Below are 20,951 nucleotides of genomic sequence, written 5' to 3'. Positions count from 1 at the left end.
AACTGTACAGAAAGATGCTCTCAGAGAAAGATGATGCTCTCAGAGCAGCATCCTGAACTCCCATACTCTTCCTGGCCTCTCTCACCTTTTCTTGAAGCTACTGAATTTTACTGCTTTGTAGACTGGGTTTTTTTTTTTTGTTTGTTTGTTTTTGTTTTTTGTTTTTGTAAAGAAAAGTTGTGTGTGTGTATGCATGTGTATGTGCCTGAACAATATTCTTTCTTAACCTGAAGGTTGCATAGTGTATAGGTCTTTGTATTTTTCTCTGTATTTTTGTTCTAGAAACAATTCTATTGCTGAAACATTCAGAATCAATCTTGGGCTTCTACCCCACCTTTGACCATTTAGTTCCCAGATAAAAGACACATACACAACCTTTATATTTATAATAAGCCTTAATCAGCACAAAAGCTGGGCAGATATCTATCTTCTATGCTATTATGTCTATTTCCCAGCCAATAATCCCATTATATAATTTGTCATGGTTCATCTGGGCTGCTCTTAACTCCAATTAGCCAGCCCACATGGCCATCACTTGAAGATTCTTGCCCCATGACGCCTTCTCCTCTCTTCACCTTCTTCTTCATCCCTTGTGGCATTCCTCCATCCCCAAGCCTGGGAACCCTAAACCCCACCTATGTCTCTTCTGCCCAGCTATTGGCTGTCAGCATCTTTATTCACCAATCAGAAATGACTTGGGGACAAGGTCATATAGCATCCCTTGGGTCAACCAGGTCTTGAGGATTTCTGCACTCAGTATTAAAATGCATAGCAACAGGCTAAACCTCAGCATCACTGCCTTGTTCATCAGGAACTTTCCAGCTCCTTTTTAAAAATCATTTATTTCCTGGGGTAGAGCCCCGGCCTTGTGTGTACTCTACTCCTGAGCCTCACCTGCCCCTCGTTCTCATCAGCTTCAGTGGGTGTGAGCCCCATGGCATAGTCACCCCACTGTTTGAGCTTGAGTGTTCATGTATTTTTAAATGTTTTGCATTCCTTCAATGAGTAACTGTCCATCAGTGTGTTTGGCGTGGCCATGTGGCTGGCGTCAGGTCTTTGAAGTAGGGTTGTTCAATCAAAGGGTAAGTGCGTATGCAGGCTTTTGGCTTGACATTTCTGTATATTCCTCCCCAGCTCCATTTCACACAGTTTTCCTTTTCTACCCACAAATGTGAAGGTACCTGAAGTATAGATTATGAAGTGTGGCTCTCTTAGTCATATTTGGGCCCTGATGCTTGTAAAATTTTCATTCCAGTCTTTTATAGTTAATGATGGGCTGCTGGGGTTGGGGCTAGGTAGCATGGCTGTTAAGCTCAAGCTGCCACTGGCTTGCTAACTTTGGACAGCTCACTGTTCCGGTTTCACTCATATCCCTGGCCTGTAGTGGGGGATGGGGTGGGGATAGTGGAGGTAGATGGTAACATCTACCTGCAGACATCTTAGGAGGCTGAAACTACCTAGTCCAAGGCTGGTATGAGGAGCCTTGGTCTGCACTTCCCACCTGAGCTGTCTTGACCTCTGACGTGGTAGCCTACGATATCTTATATGTGCCACCCCTGCCTTTGGATAGTCTGTGCTAGGGCTGGGGGGAAGCCTACATCTTTTAGCCCATGGTTCTTCTTCTTCTGCTTTATTGGTTCCTTGTTTTGTTGACTTTCTCCAGAATTAAATTAAAATAGATTAAACCATATTTTTTTCAAAAGGAGCAAACATTTTTGAGTGAAGATGATCAACTGCCATTAACTGTAAATACACGGAATTAATCCACTAAGAACTCACTATATCTTACCAGATGTCTGTGCCGTCACTTCAGCAATGCTGTTTCCTAACAACAGCTCCAAGCACAGTGCACACTCAGCCAGCTCCCCAGACCTTGCTTTAGTTCCTTTGGCTGCAGAGTCAACCAGGGTGACCCTGTCTAGCCAGCCTAGTGTGACCCTGTCTCAAAAAACAACTGCCACCACCAACAAAAACCCAAGCCAAACAGAGCTAGGCTACATATATTTCAAAGGTATTTATAATTGATGGGAACATACGTGCACACTCTACATGATGCATGTATGTTGAGAAGTGCTTGTATTTTTTTTTCTATCTTTTCAAACTGTAGTACTTAAAATGTACTTTCTTAAGACACAGGTCTTTGTCCAGATTAATTAGGTAAACATCCCAGTTCCTTGCCTAGCGGACATGGGCAGTGCACACGGCCACATTAAGTCGAGAGCGATTCCCCAGCATACCCCATACTTATTTAGCCAGAGACACCTGTATGCCAGTGCCTCGAGGCACTCGTGGTGTGCCTTATCCTTTGAGAGCACTATGGTATGTAAAGACAAAGCCTGGCGTGAAAGAACAGGTGAGGTGTACTCAGGGCTTTAACATTTCTTCCTGATTCCTCTTTTCATGTAATAACAAAAGCGGCATTTGAGAAAAATCAGGTTTGAACTTGGCGAGCGTTGAGGGAAGAGCAGTGAAAAGGATGATGAAAATCATTAGAGCAATCATCACTCCTGTGTCTCCCGCAGGCCCGCACAGTGCACTGTTTAAAACAGCAGCCAGTCGGTCTCAGCCATTTGAAAGGATGAACTTTCGTCCTATATGTAGAAGTCTGTAGGTCTGGAGTGAGTTTCCAACCAGTGACTGTCTACATTTCCCAGCGTCACTGCTCGCCTTTGTTCTATCAGAGTCGAGAAGGAAGTTATCTTACTGGTTTGTTATCATGCTTCTTATTCTTTTTGTTTTCCTGTCATGCCTAAAACAAGTTCAGAAGTCCAAAATACTGGGCGGGAAAGATGCCTCAGTGGTTAGAAGCACGGGATGGTCTTCCAGAGGTCCTGAGTTCAAATCCCAGAAACCATATGGTGGCTCACAACCATCTATAAGGAGATCTGGTGCCTTCTTCTGGTCTGCAGGCATACATGCAGCAGAACACTAATACATTAAGTAAATAAATAAATATAAATAAATAAATAAATAAATAAATATTTAACATACAAAATACTTACATAAATCCAGTTTAGATTGAGTGCAGAACTACCTATACTATTTCAAACTTGACATTTCTCTCAAGCCTCTCCCTCTCCTTGATGAGGCCGTGGTAGGACACGACTCTTCCACAGGTCTTTGGGTATTTTCAGAACAACTATGGCTCATCAGCCTTAGAAACACTGGTCTCTTTTGCTCCCCAGTGGCCTATGCAGTCTATCTTTTTAAAAAGTACATTTATATAATATGGATTTGTATATGTGAGTGTTTGTGTATGTGTGGGAGCACCTGTGTGCCAGAGCACACATGTGGAGATCAGAGGACAACTCGTGAGAGTTCGTTTTCTCTTTTCTTCATGTCAAGTCCTTGGCCTTTATCCACTGAGTGATCTTAGTGACTCCCCCACCCCCACGCCCCATGCGTTTTATCTTGAGTTGCTTCTAGTGACTCTGGATGTGGGAATTGTTTAATAGGACTGTGAGTGTGCTTGTTCTCATAATTCCAGGGGGCTGAGGGATGACAGGACACCCACCTGTGGCGGAGTCTCCACAGAAACAAGGAGAAGCCAGTTGAGCACAGGACTTTGTGACACAGGCTCTTGTGTCAAGAAGCACAGGCTTGAAAGACACTAAACATGGAGTGGATGCCTAAGTGGCTGTGCCTTTGTAGTGTAATCCATGTCAGTGGTCCTGTCAGCAGTGACAACACACAGAGCAGAAGCCAGCAAAGTAGCTGTGTTGGTTGCACATGCCCGCGAGTGCACGTGTACACACACACACACACACACACACACACACACACACACACACTTGCACACACATGTGCACGGTTGCACATGCTTGCACACCTGCGCACGTGCATGCACACACACACACTCATACACACACACACACACACACACACACGCATGCATGCACATACCTATCCTTAAGCTCACCGAGAGAGACATCCAGCAACGATGAGCAGGAACCCCTAGAGGATGAAAGGTGATTGGCTGGGAATTTGTGGCTATAATATCGGTGCTCAATTCTTACTAGTAATGCAATCAAGGATGTGCCCCAAATTGATGCTCCTCAGAGACCCCAGGAACAGTGACATTCACATCCTATCTTAGCTACAAGTGACTTAAGCTTGGTTAACTTACTAACTAAGAAGAACAGACCTGGACAGCAGTGTTGCTTGCGGCATGAACGACTGAAACATTTGAGTGATTCAGCAAGCTCTGGATACTGGGGAGGGCATTTTAGCCGTGCCCACAGAGGCTTTCTTCAGTCAAGCTTCTGAGTGGAAGGAGTGAAAATGTGTGAGTGGCCGTGCCTGTGCTGAAGCAATCTAGAAATGCTTTGTCAGCACATCGGTGCCAGCCGCACATGGCGAAAGTACCCCAAATTTACTCCAAATACCTGGCTCTGGTTTCAGCAACATTAATCTTCCTTTGGTATTTGAATCATTCTGTCAGGAGTGCAGAAGAAGCTAGGCAGCTTGTTTGAAGCCTTCTGCAAACGGGGAATGAGTTCATACTTGCATTGGTTCATGGCAGAGGTAATTAGGAGGGCCTGTGGGAGGCTCCTGGGTTCCTCTAATATGTCTGTGCCCAAGGAATGAGAAAACCCACATTCCAGTTGGATTTGAAGTACCTTTTATCTTTTCATTAGTGATGATAGATTTAAATGTATATTAAGAATTTAGACGTCCTTTGACATCTTTCAATAAGAAAAGAAAAATAATATAGACACATGAAGGATAAAGTAAAAAAAAAACACCATCCAACCGAAGTTTGAAATTAGGAGGGAATCTATTTTATTTCAAAGACTGAATCATTTAGAATTTCTCCAGTACCTTTGGAAATTTGGGTTCTGTATAATTAAGTCTTTGAAAATTTGACTTATGTATTTAAATACCTTCTTGATAGATGCTTTTGCTGAAATGTATGTTAGAGATGTTGTCTTCAGTACTGTTTCAGCAGGTGGCCAGGCCATGTTCACTGCCATACCTGGTGCTGCCATCTTTGAGATGCAGCATCTTTGAGACAGGGAGATGGCCTGTCCCCATGTATGGCTGAGGGACAGGCAGCATGACCTGCTAGTCCCCTTTCCTTAGTGACTTACCCTGTAGAGTTCAATCCCACACAAATTCTTAAATTTGGACCTGGACACTGTAGCTAAGACAATCCAGTGGTGGCCACATCTGGGAACGGGGACTTGGGACAATGGCAGTAGGGAGGGATTGAATTGTTAATGGTGAATCCACCTTGTGTACCCATAATTGTGTAAATCCACCTCCCTCCCCTCTCTCTGAGTGAGTGTGTGTCTGTGTCTGTGTGTGTCTGCACATGCACTTTTGAAAAGAGAACTGGAAGAGAGCTCTGTAAGCACTCCCATCTCTTCATAGGAGCCTTAACTTTCTTACCTGCTCCATTCTCTGCTCTTCTCCAGCCTTAGGCTCTTTTGCTGTTGAGGAAAAAGATGCTCTACGTTTACTAAATTCTTCCTCATCTTTAACTTCTAGCACTTCTAGCACCAGATCGTCTCCCTGTGCAGAGCAGTGACTGTCTTTGAAAGCCACTTGACCTTCCTATGTCTCTTGAGACGTCTCTCCCCAGCCTCTCTGACACATGGCCTCCTGGCTCATCTAGACCCATCTCACAAGATTCATCCCGTGGCTTACCTTTAACACTTGCCTCTGGTCTGGTCATCTCTGTGTTCTCAGGGGACAATGCTTGCATGAGAAGCTGTGATCTCTCTTTTGAGTGGGGCACCTGTGTCCTTACTGCCTCACTTGGCATTCCGTGAGCATTTCAACCCATTATCTTGTCCTGACCTTACCGCTCATTTTCTCCAGTTTCCCCCGTTTGCTGCTTACTAATGGTAACACCCAAACAGAGCACCTGAGAATCTCCCTAAAGTCTTTCCTTTGCTTCATAAGGTTCTGATGTGGAGCTAACTCTGCTGTAATATGAATGGGGGCCATAACTTCTGCCGTGTCCCACAGTTTACACATACATTCCTGAGTTGGCAGCGTCATTCCAGTTGGGCTTGGGAGGACTTCATGCATGTACACAATGTCAGATTCCTTGTTAAAATGGTGGGCGGATATTCCAGTTACTCCCATGCACTGCCCATACTGGTGTTTGACTTTTAAATTTGAAGCTAAATTATCAATGTCTAACCTCATAGGGCTTATGATGCTCATTCAGTTTCTGCTTTATTTTCTGTTTAATCATTTAAAGTAGCATCTCATACACACACACACACACACACACACACACACACACACACACGTTATCTTTAATGTGTTTTTAGTTACTTATATATTAAATAACCACTAGATTAAGATGTCAGTTAAAGATTCTTGTGTACCTATTTCATGACATGTTACATCTTTCATATACTTTAATTTGATCCACCTGATAGTTCAGTGCACTGGGGGCTGCCCCCCTCCCTCACTGGTTTTCCCTGAGACTCTCCTGACAGTTTAAGTGTGGCTTCTCCTCTGAAGCAGCAGGGTTAAGCATTGTATATGTGGATATCTCCCTCTTCATTAGGAGCTGAATTCCACAAGGTTTTTGTGTGCACAGGGGCTGCTTCTGATGGCCAGTCTTGTAGGTTTCCTGTGCCATTGCGTGGATTATCCGTAATCATGAGATGGTGCGGATAATAAAGATAATAAAGATAACTGCATTGAGATTTAAATAGAAGTCATGTTTCATAATTGTAGTCAGTGGAAAGTAGTTTTATTGTTGTGTTTTGAGACAGGGTTTTACTGTGTAGTCTTGGCTGTCCTGGAACTCACTCTATACACCAGCCTGGCCTCGAACTCACAGAGATCTGCCTGTGCCACCACTGCCTAGCATGGAAAGTAAATTTTTTTTTTTTTTTTTTTTTTTGGTTTTTCGAGACAGGGTTTCTCTGTATAGCCCTGGCTGTCCTGGAACTCACTTAGTAGCCCAGGCTGGCCTCAAACTCAGAAATCCGCCTGCCTCTGCCTCCCGAGTGCTGGGATTAAAGGCGTGAGCCACCACGCCCGGCTGGAAAGTAATTTTTAATGTAACCTTCCAAAAACAGCCACCTTTCGGCGCTAATCTCCGTTATCCGAGTTTCTGTTCCCTGAAGGAGGCCTGCCATCTGAAGTGTCCCAACCAGTGATCAGTGTTTTCTGCCTGTCTCTTGCAGTGTAATGAAACCTCATTCTTTTTTGAAGCTCGAAGCAAAACTGCTTGCAAGCACCTCTGGAAATGCAGCGTAGAGCACCATACGTTTTTCAGGTATGTTCATGGGATGTTTTGTCCTCTTAGAGTAAATGAAAGCGGTGTTTGACTTCCACGACAGGTATTCTGTTCCATGAAGGTAGAAGTGTTTCAGTAATTTATTCAGCTCCTCAGTCTCTTGATTGCACTGATGCACATCTGTGCAGATCTGTGCACATCTGTGCATTACCTCCATGTACACATTTACGTTCAGATAGATCTTGGCTCATACTGTGAGAAAGATTCAGGGATGGATTTTAGAAACTTTATGCAAAAACTACAGAATTACGTAGCATCTGTGCGGCATGGATGGAAATTCGGTGTTTTGCTGTGAATGGACTACAGAGGAGATGCCTTTGAGGTATCTCAGTGCAGATGGGGTAATCCTCCTGCCTCTGCCTCTCACATACTGGGATTGCAGGCATGTATCACTGCACTTGGCTCAGTAGGTACACTTTGTATATTATTAAAGTTATTATTACTCTTATTAATTATTGTTTTATGGCCTTGTGTTGTGAAGTTTAAACCAAAACAAAGCAATGTCAGTTGATAGCACATTGTTTATTGACTCAGGATGGGCCTCTTCCTCTTATTCCCAAACTCTTTATGTGGAGCAGTTTCGCCCGTATTGGGACTATCACAGAATGACTGCAGGCACACGCCTCTGTCCCAGCAAGGGAGGCAGAGGCAAGAAGATCTCTGAGTTCCAGGCCAACCTGATCTACATAGTGAATCTCAGGCCAGCCTGGGCTACACAGTGAGGCCTTGTCCTTTGAACAGTTTGTACTAGCCTATTAGGGGAGAGAAGTGACCCAGAAGCCTAGGACTTTCCCACCTTCTGGGGCCCAGGCTGGTGTGTCTGTTCAGAGCGCCCTGACATGGAAAATATTGGAATATATTGCGCAAAATGGAAAACACTGGAATATGTTGTACAACATGGAAAATACTGGAGTATATTGTACAACAAGAGTGACCCAGCAGCATCTGATGTGATTAGCTGCCATCCAGCCGTTACATGAGTAAATTAGAATGGTGACAGAATTCCCAAGGAAGTATAAGAAAGAGCGCAGTAAACTGACATTTAACCTTTCCTAGAGAATGTCAGAAAGTGAATATTTGATATTTCCACACCTGATATTCCAAAGTGAGTTGTGTTTCAGATCTAGCTTAAGTAACTGGTTGTGGATCTTGACCTGGACATGTGACTCAGTTGTTCAGGGAGCCTGCTGTCTTACAGAGCATTTCCAGAACTCAGTGTCAGGCAGCTTACAACTGACTTTAGTTCAAGATCCAGGGTACTTGATGCCCTTTTCTGGCCTCCATGGGCACCCATATTCACATGCACATACATGCAGGCACAAACACGCAAACATAATTAAACATAAACTTTAAAATAATAGCCGATTCTTTTCTTTCTAATATGTAGAATAAGGAAAATATTTTGACTATCTCTATTAAATAGTTTCCTGTACAGCTTTGTGTTCATATATTGTATAAGTACTTGTATTTAAAAGTCTTTGGTTTTCTTTTTAAACTTAACTAGAATGCCGGACACAGAGTCAAATTCATTATCAAGAAAACTCAGCAAGTTTGGGTCCATAAGTTATAAACATCGGTACAGGTAAGTGACATTTCCCCCCTTAGGGTTTGTGTATGTAAATAGGGTTTTAATTTAGTACCTATATGCAGGCATAATGAAATATGTGAGTTCCCCCCTCCCCTGCAGCAGTGCCAATGTGCTGTATAAATAAATCTTTCCTGACAGAAATGATTTTCCAGTTTTAAATGTATTTAATATCTCTATTAGCTATGTAAAGTTATGGGCTTTCAGAGCAAAGTAGACTTTATTAATTCAGGATTTTGTTTTGCTATAATTATAAGTTATTTCCAATTATGTTCCGTGATTATAAAACAAAGCAGATATTCTGGATTGTAACTGACTGACTGTGAAGTTAGAATATTCAGTTGATTCCTTGTTGAACACAGTATATCATCTATATTCTACATCAAGACATGTCTTTACGTGAGTACATGTCTTTACATGTCTTTACATGAGACAAGTCTTTACAGAATTATATGTATAAACCTGCTTATAGTACTGCTAATTACACATTAAGCTTGTTTGGTGTTAGACCATTATTGTTTACTACTTAATATTTCTTCCGTTAGTCATCACCGTCTTCTGTGATATTACCTACACTGAGGAAATGGAGACTCAGGGAAGCTTAAGGGACTTTTCACAGTGACCTGGCTAGGAAGCAGTGGGATCCACGACCCTGTGGCTTGTACTTTCGGCTTGGTAGACAGGCTCAGTGTATGGAGAGAAAACGTTGACCACCATGCAGCTAGGTGCTTAGTTCTTACTGCAATACCAGCCTTAAAAGTGGGAATGAGCTCTGTATTTTTAAAGAGCATTTGTTTTGGTGGAGTTATTTCTGTCCAGTAGAGAGCTGTGGTGTGTGGTGTGTGAGAAACACCTTCAGGGCTCCCGATACACAAAGACTCAACTCGAACCACTCTGCCATCAAAGAAATGCAGCAGAAGCAGCCCCCAGGTCTGGTGAAGCCAAGCAGGGTGCAGAAGTGCTGCCTGGGGTTGGGAGGCTACTCCATCTGCTGATGAGGGACACCAGTGAGGCTGCTCCATCTGCTGATGAGGGACACCAGTGAGGCTACTCCATCTGCTGATGAGGGACACCAGTGAGGCTACTCCATCTGCTGATGAGGGACACCAGTGAGGCTACTCTATCTGCTGGTGAGGGACACCAGTGAGGCTACTCCATTGGCTGATGAGGGACACCAGTGGATGAGCTGCTCCCACAGAAGACTTAAAAAGGAAAGTTGGGTTTATAAGTCTACAGTATGCCAGATCTTAGTTCTTCTCTTTTAATGACCCACTTTGAAGTGTCAAATCTGAGACAAGAGACAACCAGTAAGAATGATCAACAGTCGGTGTTCAGTACTTCCTGTGACCGTGGTATCCAGTAGGATATTTATTCTCCTAAGGACTAAATTTGAGGTACTTCTGGTTTTGTATGAAGGTTTTTGTTGATGTGTAGATATTTAGCCTTTAGCTTTTCAGAACTCTTCCTTAGACAAGAATATAATCATGAGATGTAAGAAGGCAGAACTTTCCTTACTCTGAGAAGAATGGGTAGTAATTAGTATTTGTGCTGCTTTTCCAATCACGGTATTGCCAACCTGTCTCCTCGTCAACGGGCTGCAGCTAGTGTGAGGGCATCTGTCTTATTAGTGTTTAGATGATCAAAATTATAGTTGTGCTGTTCAGCATATGCTGGAGGTAGCTGGCTTCTGCAAATATAGCCACACCTGACTTCCTCAAGTCTATTGAAATGCAAATATTATGGCTACTGGGAATCACTATTAGAAATTATTTTTATTGGATTTTGCATATTAAATATAATTTTTCCAAGAAAGCAATTAAAGGTAACCTTTGCAGAATTGGACGCTCTGCTAAATCTGCTCTGATTTCATGGCTAATGTTAGCTGCCTGTTAAATCTTAATGAGACCCAAATCTATTTGTGTATAAGAAGCACTAACTTCAGTGCCACCTGTGGGAGAGAGGTGTTTCATCTGTCTGGTTAGAGGTCAGGCAGGACAGGATTGCTGGGTGGGCACTAATGTAGGCTGTTTAGAGGCAAGAGTTGGCAAACTAACATCCTTTTAACCAGTATCATGGGCCTGCCTCTTGGTTAAAGTAATCTGGAGATGCCCTGTAGTAGTTCTGGAGTACAAAAGTCACTTCCTGCAGGCTGTGAGATGGAGGCAAAGGAGTCGTGTCCCAGGAGCTGCAGTGTGTGAATGTGGATGCCTCTGTGTGTGTGTGTGTGTGTGTGTGTGTGTGTGTGTGTGTGTGTGTATGCCCGTGTGTGTATGTGGTGTGGGGTGTGTGTGTGTGGTTTTTGTAGGGGTCCTTGTGCTGTGTATATAAGTGGAGGAAGACAGGCTCTAGTCTTTACTCTCTCTCTTCTGTCTTGGGGCTTGCAAAACACCAGGTTGATCTTTCATCTTTTTGGAAAACTAGTTATGAAGGGAAGAAAAACTACTTAAGAAGGGAAAGCCAAACATTTTTAAATGATGTGGGACAATCAGGTCTCAAAATTAAATTAGGAAGAAGGCTGAGCCCAAATCTGATGCTTTATTCTCTTGTTTTTGAGGAACCAGTAATCTGAAATGGAGACTGATTAAATCTTCAACTAATTACATATTTTGTTACATATTGATATCTCCATTTTGGAGTCCCTTGAAAATTAGCCTTTCCCCTTAACTGTTGCTAAGCTCCTTGAAAGGGCGAGTGAGTTGCAGGAATTTCAGAGGAGGGCTGAGGAGCGGAGTTCTCTCGGTAGGATTGAAGCATAATCTGTGGCTCGGATTTCATGACGTGTAAGAGACCCCGTTCTCAGGATCTCCTCCTTGGTGTCAGGTGCTTTCCCAAGCCCTGCTTATTTGATCTGCACAGTGGCCCACCAAAGAGGTATCTCAGTTATAGAATAGAAATTGGAGCACTCCCCTGGGAAAGTAATTAAGCCAAGGACCCGCAAGCAGCAAATCTGGTATCTGAAGGCCATGTGACTTTCTCTGCTTGCCTCTACTTCGCTTTGATGCTAAAGTAACTGTGGCTTTGCCAGACAGAACAAAGAAGGTGCAGTGCCAAGGTGTGAGGAGGCATGGAAGTGGGGTACCTCCTAAGTGCATACCCATCACTAACGCCACAGAGGTGCAGCCTAATGTAGGTGACAGAAAACGGGCAGTAGAGATTTTAAACAAACAAACAAACCTTCATGGACCAAACAGTTAGGAAAAGGCAGCACTGAGTTTTCCATGGGGTTTGGAGTTTCAAATTAAATAGCTAAGTGTTCTGTCCCTCCGTGTCTGCAGACTGATCCGTACTGACCAGACGGGAAGCCCAAGACCCGTTCCAGACCTGGGTTTTGTGTAGCCTGTAATAGATTAGTTGACGTTTCTGGGCCTTAGTCTTATTAATCTTGGGGCATTATTTTCTTATTACTCTGTTCCTGAGAGAGAAACTATGAAGAAAAATTGAATAATAAAGTATAATCTCATTATAAAAATGCCCCAGTGGTCTGCATATTTAGTTATATTTTTATGACAAATGGTTTTTCCTCTATGCAGTGAGGTATACACTATCCAAGCCTTTTTGACACTAGAGAAAGTCTGGAGTTGGTGGTCTTAATCTTCATGTTCCAAATAATAATGGAGCATGTTCTATCTCTCTATGGAATTCTTAAAGCTTTTCAGGAAAAGCTCATAGCCTGTGCACATAGCCTCTAAGTTAGAGGGTGAAAGGTTTATTTTGGTTTGTAGTTTCAGAGATTTAGGTTGAAGGAGAGCTGGGTTATTGCTTTGGATCCTTGGTAGAAGCATTGTGAAAGTGGGAGCGTAGGGCGGGGCACACTGATGACCTCATGCTAAAGAGGATGGGGGCGGGATGGGAGGAAGAGAGAGGAGGAGATAGATCCAGTCCGATAGATACACATTCACTCGAAAGGCCCCTCAGTTACCTGCTTCCTTCAGCCAACACCCACCTCCTAGCAGTCAGTTGGGGGCTATAAACTAACCAGTGGATTTATCCACTGCAGAGGTTATTAACCTCACGACCTAATCATCTCTTATTTGGGGCCACAAACAGTCAACATATCAGACTGTGTGTGTGTGTGTGTGTGTGTGTGTGTGTGTGTGAGAGAGAGAGAGAGAGAGAGAGAGAGAGAGAGGGAGAGAGAGAGAGAAAGAGAGATAGAGAGACAGAGAGACAGGGAGACAGGGAGACAGAGAAGGGGTGGGGGTGGGGAGGAAGCTTAGGGTCCAGATCCTCACACGATCTTTGGAGAATCAGGCCTGCGTAGGCTGCTAGACCTGTTTTCTCTACCTGAACACATGGTTTGTTAAGTAAAGAGATATAATAAATGACTGACCGTCCCAGAGCTTAGTAAAAATTTCACTGATATTGCCGGCGATACCATCCCACTTGCTGTGTGAGCATGGGACCGTCTTGTAGAGTTACCCCCTGCATGGTTCCCCCATCATGACTTGTCTGGGTTTTGGCTGTGGACCCCAAGGCCATCAGCAACGTCCATTTTTAGCCTGTTCTTCCACGGAACCTAATCTTTGGTAACCCTTCCTCCATTCTGGTCCCTTAGCAAGCTCTTCTTTTCCCATGCTCTAAGTCCCTCCTTTAGTTTAGTGCCGCCTTCTTGGTAGTAGTATAATGGACTTCAGTTAAAAGCCTGCATGCTTATGGCCTGTTGAATCTGTGTTGTTGTTTTCTTTTTTTTTCCTTCGTTTTTCTTTGCAAGATCCTCTGGCTGGGCTGTATTTAATTCCGTGGCCATCTGGTTCTACTTTTGCTAATCAAAGTGTCGCATTTTCAAGTGGCAGGACAGCTTTGCAAATGAGCCGAGATCTTTCTATCCAACTTCCCCGGCCCAATCAGAACGTGGTGAGAAGTCGAAGCAAGACTTACCCCAAGAGGGTAGCACAGACGCAGCCCACTGGTGAGTAGTCACCGAACCCAAAGGCTTTCAAGCAATTTGTCATTTTCTTCTAGGCTGGTGTGTGAAATGCGTTCAGGTGGTGACTGGAGTTACATAATCCTTTTTATTTTATTTTGAGCACGTGATATGCATGTTTGTATGTGTGTATGTATATGCTAACATTTTGTATATATGAATGAGGGTACACACATGGCAATGCACATGTGGAGGTTGGGACAACCTTGGGTGTTGGTCCTCACTTTCTGTCTTGTCTGAGAAGGGGTCTCTTTTCAGACTAGCAGACCTGTGACCTTCTGTCGATCATCTTGACTCTGCCTCCCATTTTATTGTAGGAACAATGGGCTACAGGTGCACTGCCACACCCAGCCTTTACTCGGGGCCAGAGGGATGGGACCCAGGTCCTCAGACTTGCACTGCAAACGCTTTGGCCTCCAGCCCTCTCCCCAGCTTGTCTCTCTGCTTCTAGCACTAGAAATGTTGGTCTGAGTCTGGCAAGTTTCAAACAATCAGGGACTATTATTAACATTATTATTGTTATTTTCTGTGTTTTGGAGGAACAGGGCCTCATATAGCCCAGCTGTGCCTAGACTATGTAGACAGAGCTGGCCTTGAACTCGTGATCTTTCGCCTCCACCACCCAAGTGCTGGGATTACATGCGTGACCACCACACCTGGATGTAATTGGTAATTACCAATGAGCAGGTGGAACAGTCCCTAGAATAAACTCCTCTGCCTTCCTTAATGATTAAACTTTGTTTTCAGAGAAGCTTGAAGTCAGTGATTTCCTAATTTAGTGCCTCTGAGATTGAACCAGAATAACTTCTAATAAAAGGATTCCTTTAAATATAATAAAGCATTGTTGATATAATTGCATGGAGCCCAGAACAGCTTTTCTTTTTTTAATTACTAGTCTTTATTTTTATCATGAAACATAATATAGAAGTACATGAAGTCACAGCTACACCTTCGTATTTGATTGTGGGTATCCATGTGCCTATGACGTTTAACCACAGTAGCGATGCTCAGACTCCTCCAGCGGCTCCTAATCATACCCTCAGCATCCGTCTCCCCTGTCAGAGGACACTGGTTAACTCATGGGAGTTATTTACTCTTCTTTGTAACTTGGCTGCGTGTAGAGCTTTTTTTTTTTCTGAGCACGTTTAATTGTATGTTTTTAATGTTGTGTGAGTAGGTCATGGGATGTGCTCTTGGTCCCTTTCATCAGCTTTGTGTGCAGAGCACTAAAGGCTGAGTATTCAGGCTAACGCTTATCGGTTTTCTCTATGTTGGTGTTGGTGGATATTGTGTTTAGCTATCTTACACTGCTAATACATACCATTTTTTAAATAAAGCCACCCGGTCAGTTTTAACGTTTGGTGCTCAAAGCTCACAGGAGTTTCTTGCCAAACACCTCTCCAGGCCTTGTCTGGTCCTCTCTGAGCCCTTACACACACAGCATCTCCTTTCAGCCTCATAATAACCCTGCAAGGCAGGGCACTGATAAAAGCATATTTCCATTTTACAGCAAAGGAAGGAAAGCATGGTCCTTGGAGCTATAAGGAGGTGGGGCAATGTCTATTTAGGGACAGAAACCCTGGGTGGTTTTTGTTTTTTGAGTCTTTCTACTGCATTCTTTGAAGTGAGATGTTAAGAACCAACATTTAGCTATTGTGTGAGAGCTGTTGTAGCCTGCCTGCCTACCTGCCTGTCTGTGTGTGGCTTCCATTCCCTTCCCTTCCCTTCCCTTCCCTTCCCTTGCCAGTCTTTCTTGTATAGCTCTGGCTGTCCTGGAACTCACTTTGTAGACCAGGCTGGCCTCAAACTCAGAAATCTGCCTGCCTCTGCCTCCCAAGTGCTGGGATTAAAAGGCATTTGCCACCGAGCCCGACATGATGTAACATTTTGACATTCACTGCTTCTTTCTGTCCTCACACCAAGCCCATGAAGGAAGTACGTGAGTTTGTTGTTTGATTTCCTGGATGTAGGAATGACATCTGATTTACCATTTCTAAAGTCAGTTTAATCTCTCTGACTTTAGGTCTCCTCCTCCCATTAGTCTTGAAGACACAATCCTTTATGATGATTCTGTAGTGGCAAAAATAAACCACGAGTTAAATTTGCAGCAGAGTATCTTACTATGACCCCCATTTCTCTGAAAAGGACTGTAAGATTCCAAGGACAGGTCAAGAGTACCGTGGAGCAGGTCTGCTGTGCCCTGAATTTACTGCGTGTCACGAGCCCTGTGAGTTAGAGCACACAGAGACAGTGCCATGAAGTGGATGCATTATTTACTACTTAAGCAGGAAGGGAAGGGAAAGAGAGGCTTAGAATCAATCCCCTGTGGGCTGGACTCTCAGTGCATAACGAAGCTTCCCCGGGGCAGGTAGAATCTTAACGGAGCTCGCTTCACTCTGCCACACCTGAGGGACTCCAAAAGGCAACATAACTTTGTATTCTGTACTCAAATGGTCCCATGAGGCCCCCGGGCTGAAGCTCAGGCTTGACAGGCATCGGGTGTTCTGGGAAGAAGAGAAGAGCTCAACTGTCCTGGAAAGGACATCTTTGACTCACGATGTCACCTTTCCTGGGAGGCGCAGGAATAAGGGCTGGGTGTGTCAGATGCTTCCTAACTCAAGCCCACGAGGCCTCCTACACACTTGGCAGTTAGTTTTCAAAAGTGCAGACAAGGAGAACTGAGTTAGTCCAGGCTCTCCCAGAGAGCCTTTTCTGCAATTACATAGTATTTCATGTAAGTCAGTGTCTTAGGCATGAACTTCCAGTCTTGTAACTGCTGGTCTTAGTTAGGTTTTATTTTAATATATTATAATGCCATTTTTATGTGAGTAGCATGAAGTTAGCCTGTTGTGCTAACTGTCCCATGCTTACGATTAATAAGCGAATTTCCCACTCTATAGTACTTCTGAAACACCATTTTTTCCCCATCTTCATGTCCTCCTTTTAGGTTTTTTGCTGTTTTGTTTCTTTATCTCACTGAGTCTAATGAATGTGCCCATATGCACATGCATGTGAGATCACCCACTGAGCAAGGACAACTGTCTAGGGGCCGCACCCTGAGAAGGATGAGTGGTGCTGGCCTCCTAAGTTGAAGCAAACATTTGAAGAGATCTCCCTGGCCCTTACACCCATCACTGGGAGCTTTTCTGTTCAAACCCCCGCCCCCACTGGACCCTGTGGAGGAGGGCCATCTCAGAGAGCTGCTCCGAGAGAGACCGAGATGGGTCTACAATAAGGCCTCCTAGGCTCAGAATGCCAGCGGCCCAGAGTCCATCTTGCCAGAAGCCTGCCTGCTCCTCTCCCTCCCACACCGGTTTCCCTGGCTCAGGCTTTCTCTCAAATCTCCGTTGCTAGGACACAGTCATCAGTAACTGGCCAGGAAAGAAACAGTTCTCATTTGATTTTTTTTTTTTAAACTAGGCTGGGATATAGTGCATTGGTAAAGTGTATCAGGGCCCTGGATTTTATCCCTCCAGTTGGCGTGGGTGGGGAGATGGGGTGGGAGAGAGAAGCTTACAAATTTTCACTGGCTAAAGGAAACGAAAGTATCACCTAAATAAATAACCTTGCTATAGTTATTTAAAATATTTGAAAACTTTGACAAAATGGCAGAAATGGAATCTTTTTTTTCCTCCAGTTTTGGGGGTTGAATCTAGGTCTGCATGCCCTACCACTGATCTATATCCCCGTTTCTTCCTAATTTTTATTTTGGGGGACTGGAGAGGTGACTTAGCAGTAAAGAGTACTTGCTGTTCTTCCCGAGGACCCAGGTTAGGGTTTCAGCACTCGCGGCAGGTGGCTCACAACCACCTGTAACTCCAGCCCCAAAGCCATATGCAAACACACCTACATATAATTAAAACATAATCATAATATTTTGTGTGCATGTGTGTGTGTGTATTTGTTTTGGGCCAGGGTCTTGATAAGTTGTCCAGGCTGGTCTCGGTCTGTTCTACCAGACCAAGCCTAACAATTTTTTAAAATACAGAGTCATTGTTTTAAGACTCTCCCTGCATATGGCGGAAGTGGAGTTATAGGTTAGAGAAGACAGAGGTGTGTGTTTTTTTTTCTGTAATAAGTCTAGCTGTTGCTTTTTTTTTTTTTTTTTTTTTTTGGTTTTTCGAGACAGGGTTTCTCTGTGTAGCCCTGGCTGTCCTGGCACTCACTTTGTAGACCAGGCTGGCCTCGAACTCATAAATCCGCCTGCCTCTGCCTCCCGAGTGCTGGGATTAAAGGCGTGCGCCACCACGCCCGGCTTCAGCTGTTGCTTTTTATGGATTGAATTCTTTTAATGTGCTCCCTGAGGCTTCAGAACTACAGTTGTTGGAATTATCAGCATATCCCCTCACCTTGTCATTTTACATTTTTGGGTAATTAACAAATTGTGATAGTTTTTGTCAGTTTTCCATTTTAGCTTACAATGCACCTTTTGCTTTAGATGTTCTTTTATTCCCCCAGAAGAGAAAACAATTTATTTTGAGTAGATGACTGGCCCCACTTCACCTGCACCCCAGCTCTCTGAGTTCGGAGAAAATTGTATTCACCTCTCAGTCAAGAATAATACATGTCTGGTAGCTTAAAGGTCTTTGTGTTTAGAATCTGCCAAGCGTAGGCCTTGGCACCTCTATGAGGAAGTACATTCCAGAGTCAAATCTCTGCACCCCATAGCCCGCTGCCCCACCCAGGAGAGTTCAGTGCCAGGGCAGGCAGCCAGAGCATTCCTGCAGATCAGAGCTGCCTCTGTGGATCGAGCCCGGTGCGTGGAGCAGGGAGGGGAGGCCACAGGCAGGAAATACGCATATTTTCACAGCCTGTCTCTGATAAGGCCTTGGCAACTCAGGCAGGTGGGTTCTTGTCAGGACTGTCTGCTGTAAGTAGGCAGTAGGGATAATAGAATATTGAGACAGAACCCAGATAGAGCCAGAAGAGTAAGGGCATGGTCTCCCTGTAAAATATATATTTACTGTGTATGAATGCTTGCCTGCATGTAGGCATGTGTATCATGTGCATGACAGGCATCCCTGGAGGCCAGAAGAGGGCATCGCATCCCCTGTACCTGGGACTACAGAAGAGCTGTTATAAACTGCAGCTCGGGCACAGGGAACCAAACCCAACCTCGACAAGAGCAGCACGTGCTCTAAACCACCAGCTCATCCATCTCTGCAGCCTCCCTGCCTGGCTGGTCTGTGATCTAGATGGTACTGCGGCTCCTGTGTCTTTCCGTGATATTTCTAAGAAGTTAAATGCGTCCCCTGGGATGCACTGTCTGCAGCAGAGACCATGCCATTATTCTTCCGGCTCTGTGGAAGGCTCCGAGAACACCATGCCCAAAAGGATGGGAGTGAAGATCCTTGGGGCTGGGTGTGCAGGCAGACAGCTACTACCTGGGTCATGGCAGCAGGAGAATAGACCCGCTATTTTTCATGAATCTTCTAGCATTTTAGGAACCATAAAACCTGGATATTTACATGTACTTTTTAAAATTTAAAGTGTTAGTGATTAATTTCATTTAAAAAAAAACTTGTGTGCTCAATGAGTGACACATTTGGTTTGTGAACTACCTCTTTGGGATCTGTGATTGGCAGAGTAAGGGAAAATGGTTAACCTACCCCATGGCGGTGAGATGCCGTCACCTGTCTTGAGACTCCCAGTGGGCGTCCTTAGTAACACCTGGGAGAAAACCCATTTCCTTCCAAAATTCCATCACCCTGGGCACGAACACTTTATTATTAGTAGCTTGATCAGCCAACTACAAGGGAGCGACATTGCCACACAGCTAACCAACGATTCACCTGTGGGTAGCAGCCTGGCATATCTGTTGGGCACATCGGGTAGGTCCAGCCAAAGCAGGAGAGAGGGAGAAAGCTTTGATGCCAGGAAGAGCAGGCTCATCTACTGCAGTGTAGCTCTGGACAGCTCAAGCTTTCATGTCAAGAAAGGCAAGCTTCATTTATTGGACACTTGCTCTAGCTGCTCAGTGTGTTAGGTGGGAGTTGGTAGAAACCCAGCATAGCTTATTGCCGTCAGCTCTTTTATGGTAAGGCAGACAAAAGGGAAGCCGTGAGTGTGAACAGGGACTGGTGTATCATCCACCCAAGGCAACGTGGATCCAATAAATATTGGAAGATCTGGTAAATCCGAGTTTGGCCTCAGGTGTCCATGTCATTAAGTACGCAGTATTTAAAAGGCACATAACTAATTTGAGCCTCAGTTTCTTCATCTGTCAAGTGGGGATGTTTACCCTGCCTCCTGGGTTATTGTCCTGGAGATGGTATTTCAAGCAAGTTGAACATCTTATGGGCTTTAGTGGGGCCCCAGTCCACTTTAGTTTCCTTCTGAAAACCATCCCGTCAGTGTTTGAGTTATTCTTATATTGGATGCCATCATGTAAGGATAATAGGACTGTTACTGGACTGCTGGAAGTGGGGAATGGGGGATGGGAAGAGCCTGTGTAAGTAAATGAATAGGGATGGAGAGGAACTTGGAGACTTTCCTGTCACGGAACAAGATTCAGTGTTAAGGGAATTCAAAAGAATAGGCAGCTCAAGTCACTCTGTTCAGTTTTCTTTCCTTTGTTTCTTGAGATAGAGTTCCAGGCTGGTCGTGAACTGTGCTAATAACACAGTTAGACATCTCCTTCCATATTGGCTTCCTGCTTTTTAGAGTATACTTTAGTCCAAGCTAATGTCTTTCAATTGTGGTAAGAAGACAGATGCTATGAAGAATAGCGTCTTTACAACTTTGAGTGTAAGTTTGACAGTGCAATGCACTCAGTGTTGTGCAGCAGTTCCCTAGAAGTTTCCTTTTGTGTCGTCCTCACTGAACACACACACACACACACACACACTTCAAGTGCGCATTGTTCTCTGCCCCTCTCTGGCCTTCCTATGACAGAATTGTAAAATAACTTCTTACCACACATTTGTAATGGAAACCTACCTGACAATTTCCAAGTTTCTATAATTAATCATTCCTTCTGTGCCTGGGAGCTTCCCTATGCAAAGGAATTCGTTGGTGGTCCTACTGGGTTCATTTTCATGTCAAGAAGACCTTAAAAAGAGAACTGAGAAGAAAGGACAAGGGTGCAGAGAAGGGGAGAACATTATTGAGCAACAACACGGGGACCCCAGGGCTCTGGATCAGGGCTTCCTTAGTAAATTCAATAATGTCTCCTC

General features: G+C 44.2%; 1 protein-coding gene across 6 annotated transcripts in view; it reads left to right on the top strand.

Moving 5' to 3' along the window:
- Window positions 1-20,951, top strand: part of Epb41l4a (erythrocyte membrane protein band 4.1 like 4A) — a 216,376-nt gene that overhangs the window by 142,882 nt on the left and 52,543 nt on the right. For all 6 annotated transcript variants that reach the window (XM_085833764.1, XM_021150638.3, XM_085833765.1 and 3 more), the window contains 3 exons: window positions 7,155-7,246; window positions 8,772-8,849; window positions 13,640-13,761. In XM_085833764.1, the coding sequence (XP_085689890.1) occupies window positions 7,155-7,246; window positions 8,772-8,849; window positions 13,640-13,761 (292 nt within the window). The remainder of the gene's footprint in view (window positions 1-7,154; window positions 7,247-8,771; window positions 8,850-13,639; window positions 13,762-20,951) is intronic.

The sequence above is a fragment of the Mus caroli genome, unplaced genomic scaffold, assembly GCF_978045245.1.
Source record: "Mus caroli unplaced genomic scaffold, Mus_caroli_1 scaffold_19, whole genome shotgun sequence".
NCBI classification, from domain to species: domain Eukaryota; kingdom Metazoa; phylum Chordata; class Mammalia; order Rodentia; family Muridae; genus Mus; species Mus caroli.
Note: the sequence above shows the minus strand (reverse complement) of the source record. Positions and strands in the feature narration are given on the sequence as shown.